The sequence below is a fragment of the Ranitomeya variabilis genome, chromosome 2, assembly GCF_051348905.1.
Source record: "Ranitomeya variabilis isolate aRanVar5 chromosome 2, aRanVar5.hap1, whole genome shotgun sequence".
In the NCBI taxonomy this organism is placed as follows: Eukaryota; Metazoa; Chordata; class Amphibia; order Anura; family Dendrobatidae; genus Ranitomeya; species Ranitomeya variabilis.
Genome location: NC_135233.1, coordinates 352,608,515 through 352,618,805, shown reverse-complemented (window position 1 = coordinate 352,618,805; position 10,291 = coordinate 352,608,515). Strand labels below are relative to the sequence as shown.

Here is a 10,291-nt window from a genome sequence, read left to right as displayed (position 1 = left end):
CAGTATCTGTATTATTCTGTATATATACACTGCACAGTACCACTTCTCCTGTCCTGTATACTGCGTGTAATTCTCAGTATCTGTATTATTCTGTATATATACACTGCACAGTACCACTTCTCCTGTCCTGCATACTGGGTGTATTTACAGTATCTGTATTATTCTGTATATGCATCTGTATTGATTTATTATTTTCTATATCCCTATGGGCAAATAAAACAAAATCTTGAAAACCTGTTTAAAAGCGTTATCACAAGTTTGAAGGTTATTCCCTATCCTCTGGATAGTGGATAACTCTCCAACTGCTGGGAATCCGACCTCTGGGACCCCCAAAATCCCGAGAACCAGAGCTCTGAAGAACACCATGTAAATAGATCTGTAGTCCATCATATCACTGTTGAACCATTTACCTGTGGCTCTTCAAGTAACTCCTCCAAGGAATTGCTGAGGACCATGACCAAGCAAACCAAAATTCATTGATCGGGGAGTGTTATAGTTTGTGGGCTGGTGGGATTAGTGTGGCAGAGGTACGCTTTTGTCTCAGTCAGGTCCTGCCAGTCTGTGTCTTCACTCTATATTCAAATGTGATCTTGGAACAAAAAAGCACAAAATAATGCACCAGTGGTGAGTGCCACTTATTTTTCTTCTAATCAATTTTTGAAGAGTGTACAACTGCACAGTTGAGCACCATCACGTCTGATGTTCTGCTTTAACCACCATTGCATGCTCCAGTGGTATATACTTGCAGCAGGGCCGGTCGGCTGCTTTTTTGAAAGGAATGTTTTTACATTTCGTTCTTTGGATGGAAGAGATCCTCAGCTTTTACCAAATGTTACTAAATTCCTAAAGTGGTTTTAAAGACTCTAAAAATAACATTTTGTATTTATTGATGTATTTTTTTTATATCAATGCTCTTCTCAAGTGGTGTACCTGGTAACGCAGCTCATTTCCAATCTGTAAACTGTTATTTATTCCATAAGCTAATGATACAAATGAGTAATACATGGAATGTTATCTTTCTTCCCTATAAAAAAAATTGGTTCCCACACTCATGAATACTTCACTAATCTCCCAATCTCTTAGGTTCTTACAGCTTATTATATTATTGTTCTTATTGAGAACATGTTCTGGGTATAAGACATATCTCAAAAGTGGGAGGAACATGCCCAAGTCCACATCCCACCGCAGTGACTGAGATCTTCTCCGGGGACACTGGTGACTTGATCGTGAAGTTCTGCAGAAGTGTGGTGATAAAAATGAAAAGCTCCATAATGGCCAAGCTCTTACCCGGGCAAATTCTTTTACCTGGAAAGAAAAATCGGTGAATATAAAAACATCTAGAATAGGTGACATATTCGGCTTTATATTACATACACATTCATTTTAAAGGGTTTATACGGGACTTTTTATTTTTTACTATATGCATAAGAACTAACAGGCAGGCATTTGCTACCTACCTGCTAGTTGTGACTGCTGCAGATTCTCTTTTGCTCTGCTCTGTTGACGGGGCGTACTGCCGAAGTCATGCTGATTGACAGCCTCTCCCCGGCTGGCAATCAGCATGACGTGGTCAGTCACACCTCATGAAACAAAGCAGCCCAGGAGAGGAAAAGCAGCACTGTTGACTTGGAGCAGCCAAATGTTACATGGCTGGTAACACCCAGCTGTCATTTAATTTATACATTGGCAAGTGGAATATCTCCAGAATTCGATGCCCTGTTTGGTCCAAAATCCATGTTTTCACTAAAATATAAGTGTAAGAAAGTAGTTTCATGTCACCCTCACCTGCAGAAAATGGCATCAAGGACTCATTCTTCATTAGTTTCCCATTTTCATCCAAAAAGTTTTTTGGGTCAAAATTCTCAGGGTTCTTGAACTGTGTCTCGTCATTGTGCACACCTGTAAGAACTGAAGTGAAAACTGTCCCCTGTGATTTGGAAAATAATTAGAAAAGTGATGAGCAAACTTTTTTTAATGCTTTTTTAAATTTTTTTATATTTTCTTTAGTCCAAATTGGTACTTACCTTCTTGAATTTATAATTGCGAATCTCAGTATCCATGGTCAATTCATGGGGAAGACCCAATGGTGTCACATCAGCAAATCTCTGGACTTCACGTATTAAAGCATCTGTGTACGGCATTTTGAATCTGTCCTCAAAATTTGGTGGACGTTGGCCAATTACGTTGTCTATCTCATTGTAGACTTTCTCTGAGGAAAACAAAAAAATTATAGAATTTTTATATGTCGTTTAAAGGGAAGCTATTATCAAAAAATTACCTAATGTTTAAATCATGTTCTTGTGTTATATGTATTTTTAATATAATTTTGGAAATGTTTTTTGTTTCATATTACTATCATTAAATCTTTTTTTAAAGTTGTAATTTAGCAATTTCATGGTACTTGGGTTTTTTTTTTTACTCTAATCCCCTGTCCTTTCAGGAAGAGTTTATCACAAGGTTCCAGACTATCGCGGGCAGAATTATAATGACAAGTAACACCGCTGTGACTGATGTCATATGTTTACCATGATTAATGACAGTTTTATGCCTGAAACGCGTCATTTTATTGCCTTGATGCAATATTTTTAATGTACCTAGAATTATATAAACTGTACTAATACATTGGTGAAGTTTTATATCCAAACAGCTGGATGCCTATGTTTGCTTTGTCTGCCTTTCAAGAGAAGCAAAGGCTTTCACTTTTTGTGCCAAAGATCTTCACATCAAATCTACAGGAGCTGGAGAACATTGTATTTTGTGCTCATCTGATGTCATCTCTGACCCTGCTACTCCTCCCTTCACAATGACTTTTGCCCATGCTCATTAGACACTTCAATACAAAAAGATAGGGTTTAGATCTTAATATTGTGGCTATGTACATGTGTTGTTTCTTGAAACAGCAAGAAGTTAGAGTCTAAAAAAGCCCCAGTGGTTGGTGTTAAAATTGCATCATTTATGGAATAAAGGATAGTGGAATTTTTTTTTTTTAATACTGATTGAAACGATAGGTCAATTTCTAATGATAGCTTTCTTTTAAGTTCTCACCAGGCTTTTAAAGGTGTGTCTGATACTGGTTACATACCTGCTATACTGAGGTATTTCATAAGAAGCAATAATGTGAATCTCACAGTAGCGCTTACTGTTTCTGTCCCACCAAAGAACATGATCATAGTGTTCATCACCAAAGTATCAGTATTGTAGATATCTGCTTTAGTCTTCCCTTCCTGTGTGCAGACAAGAGAAAATAGTGTATACAATGATAGGAAGTGCTTCTTAATATATACAGTTAGGTCCATCTATATTTGGACAGAGACAACATTTTTCTCATTTTGGTTATAGACATTACCACAATGAATTTTAAACAAAACAATTCAGATGCAGTTGAAGTTCAGACTTTCAGCTTTCATTTGAGGGTATCCACATTAAAATTGGATGAAGGGTTTAGGAGTTTCAGCTCCTTAACATGTGCCACCCTGTTTTTAAAGGGACCAAAAGTAATTGGACAGATTCAATAATTTTAAATAAAATGTTCATTTCTAGTACTTGGTTGAAAACCCTTTGTTGGCAATGACTGCCTGAAGTCTTGAACTCATGGACATCACCAGACGCTGTGTTTCCTCCTTTTTGATGCTCTGCCAGGCCTTCACTGCGGTGGTTTTCAGTTGCTGTTTGTTTGTGGGCCTTTCTGTCTGAAGTTTAGTCTTTAACAAGTGAAATGCATGCTCAATTGGGTTGAGATCAGGTGACTGACTTGGCCATTCAAGAATATTCCACTTCTTTGCTTTAATAGACTCCTGGGTTGCTTTGGCTTCATGTTTTGGGTCATTGTCCATCTGTAGTATGAAACGACGACCAATCAGTTTTGCTGCATTTGGCTGGATCTGAGCACACAGTATGGCTCTGAATACCTCAGAATTCATTTGGCTGCTTCTGTCCTGTGTCACATCATCAATAAACACTAGTGACCCAGTGCCACTGGCAGCCATGCATGCCCAAGCCATCACACTGCCTCCGCCGTGTTTTACAGATGATGTGGTATGCTTCGGATCATGAGCTGTACCACGCCTTCGCCATACTTTTCTCTTTCCATCATTCTGGTAGAGGTTGATCTTGGTTTCATCTGTCCAAAGAATGTTCTTCCTGAACTGTGCTGGCTTTTTTAGATGTTTTTTAGCAAAGTCCAGTCTAGCTTTTTTATTCTTGACACTTATGAGTGGCTTGCACCGTGCAGTGAACCCTCTGTATTTACTTTCATGCAGTCTTCTCTTTATGATAGATTTGGATATTGATACGCCGACCTCCGGGAGAGTGTTGGTCACTTGGTTGGCTGTTGTGAAGGGGTTTCTCTTCACCATGGAGATTATTCTGCGATCACCCACCACTGTTGTCTTCCGTGGGCGCCCAGGTCTTTTTGCATTGATGAGATCACCAGTGCTTTCTTTCCTTCTCAGGATGTACCAAACTGTACATTTTGCCACTCCTAATATTGTAGCAATTTCTCGGATGGGTTTTTTCTCTGTTTTCACAGCTTAAGAATGGCTTGTTTCACCTTCATGGAGAGCACTTTTGACCGCATGTTTACTTCATAGGAAAACCTTCCAAATGCAAGCACCACACCTCAAATCAACTCCAGGCCTTTTATCTGCTTAGTTGAGAATGACATAATGAAGGGATTGCCCACACCTGTCCATGAAATAGCCTTGGAGTCAATTGTCCAATTACTTTTGGTCCCTTTAAAAAACAGGGTGGCACAGGTTAAGGAGCTGAAACTCCTAAACTCTGCATCCAATTTTAATATGGATACCCTCAAATGAAAGCTAAAAGTCTGAACTTCAACTGCATCTGAATTGTTTTGTTTAAAATTAAATTGTGGTAATGTCTATAACCAAAATGAGAAAAATGTTGTCTCTGTCCAAATATATATGGACCTAACTGTATGTGACTACTGATGGATATTTTTGCTTGGGAGGGGGTTACCTTCTCAATTTTGGTCAAGAAACAGTCAATAAAATCTCTTGGGTTATTACTGTCCAAAGTTTTCTTGTTGATCTCCATTTTGTTCCTGATATAGTCTGCCATGAAAGAAAAGTTTTCCATCATTTTATGATGAGGTCCAGGTATATACTTCAGGACATTTGGGTAAATGTTGTATAGCTGAAATAAAAGAAAAAATATCAAATTAGAGTAAATAAAAAACAGACACGTCTACACCCATGTAAGGCTCCCACAGGAATTTCTGTATGCTCATTGGTTAACATATTCAGCCCCCACTTCTATAGTTAGGAGCAAACTTATAAATTTAACCAGGAGACGGTAAGGAGGCAAACGAGGGGGCACAGCCAACCTTTTTATGGGTTGGTGGGAGGGGACCTGCGTGTACCCGTCGCCGGACTTCAAGGAACATATTTTATATTGGTTTCGATTCATAGATGAAATTTTTTTCGTTTGGACGGGCTCAAGAGAGGGGTGCGAGGAGTTCTTGCATATGTTGAATTCAAATTCACTGAATATTAATTTAACTTATCAAATGTCCTTGTCCACAGCTGAATTTTTGGATCTCAGGCTCTCTCGCCAGGATGATACTATCTATACAGATCTCTTTCGCAAGAGCACGGCCTCTAATTGTCTCCTTGATTTCAGGAGTTTTCACCCATACCATTTGAAGAGGAACCTACCTGTCGGACAGTTTCACAGGATTCGACGGAATTGCACTCGTCCGTATGACTTTTTTTCCCAGACTGAGTCTCTTACGGGACGTTTGCGTGCCAGGGGATAGCCGAGATCGCTCATTGCTAAGGCTTTTCAGCATACGATCTCCATTCCTAGGAACACTTTACTTAAACCTACCACGAGGTGCCCGGATGACAGTCTCAGGTTTATTACTACGTATCACAACCATTGGAAACAAATGTCTGACTTGTTCAGACAACACTGGGACATTTTGAAAATTGATCCGAGAGTGTCTGACCTGCTACCACCAACTCCGCTATTGACGGCCAGACGGGCACCAAACCTACTGGATTGTTTGTCTAGGAGCCATTTCATTAGACCAACTACGAGAACTGGCAGGGGTTTGCGCTTACGGGGCATGTACCCTTGTGGTGACTGTAATGTAAGCCCGTTTGTGGAAAGGTGTTCTTCTTTTACTAACCCAAGGGATTCTGTTGTTTACGCATTAAGAGATTATATTAATTGTAAGACTGCCAACGTAGTTTACTCTCTAGTATGTTCCTGCCCGAAAGTTTATGTAGGGCAGACCTCGCAGGAACTACGTAGACATGCACAACAGCACATCTCAAATATTAATTTGGCTAGACAGGATCTTTCCAAAGGCAAAAATGTTTCTACTATGGCTATGCATTTTTTACAAATCCACTCTAGCAGTACTCGTGATTTGCGGGTGGTGGGGTTGCAGAAGGTTACAAATAATCTTCAAAAAATGGACCGACAGGGCGAATTACTTAGGTTGGAGGCCCGTTGGATTTATCAGCTAGGGTCGGTCGTACCAGGCGGCCTTAATGAGGATCTGCTGTATACGGGCTTCCTTTTACCGTAATTTCACCTTTTAATAAGGGATACTATTTATCCATTACCCTTTGAATTTGTGCTATGTTTCTGTTTCTTTTTGTTTTTGATGTTTTTGGATTTTGGTTTGAGCTGTCCATTTTTGTACTGTATTTGTAATAGATTATTAATTGGGGTTTATTAGTTTGTTACTTGCTGTTTAAATGCAGCTTGCCATATGTATATATTTTTACATTTTCAGGGATGCCTTTGCGCATGCACAGCTTTAACTATTGGCTCTTGACATACTGATAGGGCTGGCGGAAAGCACCGAGTAAATATAGAGATGTTATTTGGTGCGTTCGCAGCCCGGTGTCCACCGTGCAGGGAAAGAACCTGCTGCTGGCAAACGGCGGCACTATATGGCGGTAGAAGCAAACTCTGTTGCTTCACAGAGTCACATATAAAGAAAGGACTGTGTCCTGTTAAGCTTCACAGGAATACATAGTAACTGCTGAGCAGATAGCAGCTTGTGGTCACGCAGTCAAGGAGGCAATCATACAATCTCCTCACCGGAGGAGCCAGTATTCTAAGTGGCTTATTTCAGCCGGGTCCCTGAATACACACAAGAGTGAGCACATTGGCGCAAAACTCATGACATGAATTGATACTAGCACATGGCCATGCAGCCATGTGAACCTTTTATAGCTGCAGGGACCAATGAGAGGCTGCCAAAGAGCCTGAGCAACTTCAGGACCTTCCTGGAAAACCAATGGGCTTTGCTGCAGTATCTAAGCATGTGACCCTTGATCTCCAATGAGAGATCTTACCCTGGGCATGCTCAGAAGGGAAAAAGCAGGACTTAGTCCCAAAAGCATCTGCTCGCCGCTGCCCAGCACTGACTTCAATGGCAGAAGCTGGAAATGCAGCAGTAACCCTTTGCACAGAGTCAGACTGAGTGAGACGCTGGGAAAGACGGCTCTGTTGAGCAGGCTCCTCTGCGGTAGGAGAAAAATGGGAGACCGCAGCGGAGATGGCCCGAGATTCCCCCTGTGCAGAGGTGGGAACTTGACCCCTAACACATACAGGACAGCGATTTGATTTGGAACATATGTTTGCGGTCCTTTGAGGATGATGTTCTCTGCCCTGCAGGATGCTGCAGATAGGCTTGCACAAGCGCTGGGTGGTTAGGTATATCTTTAACCCCTTCACCCCCAAGGGTGGTTTGCACGTTAATGACCGAGCCAATTTTTACAATTCTGACCACTGTCCCTTTATGAGGTTATAACTCTGGAACGCTTCAACGGATCTTGGCGATTCTGACATTGTTTTCTCGTGACATATTGTACTTCATGATAGTCGTAAAATTTCTTTGATATTACCTGCGTTTATTTGCAAAAAAAAATGGAAATTTGGCGAAAATTTTGAAAATTTAGCAATTTTCCAACTTTGAATTTTTATGCCCTTAAATCACAGAGATATGTCACACAAAATACTTAATAAGTAACATTTCCCAAATGTCTACTTTACATCAGCACAATTTTGGAACCAAAATTTTTTTTTGTTAGGGAGTTATAAGGGTTAAAAGTTGACCAGCAATTTCTCATTTTTACAACACCATTTTTTTTTAGGGACCACATCTCATTTGAAGTCATTTTGAGGGGTCTATATGATAGAAAATACCCAAGTGTGACACCATTCTAAAAACTGCACCCCTCAAGGTGCTCAAAACAATATTCAAGAAGTTTATTAACCCTTCTGGTGCTTCACAGGAATTTTGGAATGTTTAAATAAAAATGAACATTTAACTTTTTTTCACAAAAAATTTACTTCAGCTCCAATTTGTTTTATTTTACCAAGGGTAACAGGAGAAAATGGACCCCAAAAGTTGTTGTACAATTTGTCCTGAGTACGCCGATACCCCATATGTGGGGGGGAACCACCGTTTGGATGCATGGGAGGGCTCGGAAGGGAAGGAGCGCCATTTGGAATGCATACTTAGATGGAATGGTCTGCAGGCGTCACATTGCGTTTGCAGAGCCCCTAATGTACCTAAACAGTAGAAGCCCCGCACAAGTGACCCCATTTTGGAAACTAGACCCCCCAAGGAACTTATCTAGATGTGTTGTAAGAACTTTGAACCCCCAAGTGTTTCACTACAGTTTATAACGCAGAGCCGTGAAAATAAAAAATCCTTTTTTTTTCCCACAAAAATTATTTTTTAGCCCCCAGTTTTGTATTTTCCCAGGGGTAACAGGAGAAATTGGACCCCAAAGGTTGTTGTCCTATTTGTCCTGAGTACGCTGATACCCCATATGTTGGGGTAAACCCCTGTTTGGGCACACGGGAGAGCTCGGAAGGGAAGGAGCACTGTTTTACTTTTTCAACGCAGAATTGGCTGGAATTGAGATCGGACGCCATGTCGCGTTTGGAGAGCCCCTGATGTGCCGAAACAGTGGAAACCCCCCAATTATAACTGAAACCCTAATCCAAACACACCCCTAACCCTAATCCCAACAGTAACCCTAACCACACCTCTAACCCTGACACACCCCTAATCCTAATCCCAACCCTATTCCCAACCGTAAATGTAATCTAAACCCTAACCGTAACTTTAGCCCCAACCCTAACCCTAACTTTAGCCCCAACCCTAACTGTAGCCTTAACCCTAGCCCCAACCCTAGCCCTAATCCTAACCCTAATGGGAAAATGGAAATAAATACATTTTTTTTATTTTTCCCTAACTAAGGGGGTGATGAAGGGGGGTTTGATTTACTTTTATAGCGAGTTTTTTAGCGGATTTTTATGATTGGCAGCCGTCACACACTAAAAGACGCTTTTTATTGCAAAAAATATTTTTTGCGTTACCACATTTTGAGAGCTATAAATTTTCCATATTTTGGTCCACAGAGTCATGTGAGGTCTTGTTTTTTGCGGGACGAGTTGACGTTTTTATTGGTAACTTTTTGGGCATGTCACATTTTTTGATCGCTTTTTATTCCGATTTTTGTGAGGCAGAATGACCAAAAACCAGCTATTCATGAATTTCTTTTGGGAGAGGCGTTTATACTGTTCCGCGTTTGGTAAAATTGATAAAGCAGTTTTATTCTTCGGGTCAGTACGATTACAGCGATACCTCATTTATATTATTTTTTTATGTTTTGGCGCTTTTATACGATAAAAACTATTTTATGGAAAAAATAATTTTTTTTGCATCGCTTTATTCTCAGGACTATAACTTTTTTATTTTTTTGCTGATCATGCTGTATGGCGGCTCGTTATTTGCGGGACAAGATGACGCTTTCAGCGGTACCATGGTTATTTATATCTGTCTTTTTGATCGCGTGTCATTCCACTTTTTGTTCGGTGGTATGATAATAAAGCGTTGTTTTTTGCCTCGTTTTTTTTTTTTTTTTCTTACGGTGTTTACTGAAGGAGTTAACTAGTGGGCCAGTTTTATAGGTCAGGTCGTTACGGACGCGGCGATACTAAATATGTGTACATTTATTGTTTTGGTTTTTTTATTTAGATAAAGAAATGTATGTATGGGAATAATATTTTTTTTTTTTCATTATTTTGGAATATTTTTTTTTATTTTTTTTTACACATTTGGAAACATTTTTTTTTACTTTTTTACTTTGCCCCAGGGGGGGACAATACAGATCGGTGATCTGCCAGTTTGCATAGCACTCTGACAGATCACCGATCTGAGAGAAGTGCAGGCTGCTTCACAGTGCCTGCTCTGAGCAGGCTTCTGTGAAGCCACCTCCCTCCCTGCAGGACCCGG

At 40.2% G+C, this 10,291-nt stretch overlaps 1 protein-coding gene and 1 long non-coding RNA gene across 2 annotated transcripts in view; one reads left to right on the top strand and one right to left on the bottom strand.

Moving 5' to 3' along the window:
* Positions 1–866: 866 nt before the first annotated feature.
* Positions 867–10,291, bottom strand: part of LOC143805869 (cytochrome P450 2F2-like) — a 90,660-nt gene continuing 81,235 nt past the window's right edge. Inside the window, exons 6-10 of the mRNA XM_077285601.1 lie at positions 4,978–5,154; positions 3,083–3,224; positions 2,025–2,209; positions 1,786–1,927; positions 867–1,305 (exon numbers count right to left, since the gene is read on the bottom strand). Of these exons, the coding sequence (XP_077141716.1) occupies positions 1,112–1,305; positions 1,786–1,927; positions 2,025–2,209; positions 3,083–3,224; positions 4,978–5,154 (840 nt within the window). The 3' untranslated portion in view covers positions 867–1,111. The remainder of the gene's footprint in view (positions 1,306–1,785; positions 1,928–2,024; positions 2,210–3,082; positions 3,225–4,977; positions 5,155–10,291) is intronic.
* The window catches only part of LOC143805870 (uncharacterized), a 144,083-nt gene continuing 138,952 nt past the window's right edge, over positions 5,161–10,291 (top strand). The window contains exon 1 of the long non-coding RNA XR_013221349.1: positions 5,161–6,332. This is a non-coding gene — a long non-coding RNA (uncharacterized LOC143805870). The remainder of the gene's footprint in view (positions 6,333–10,291) is intronic.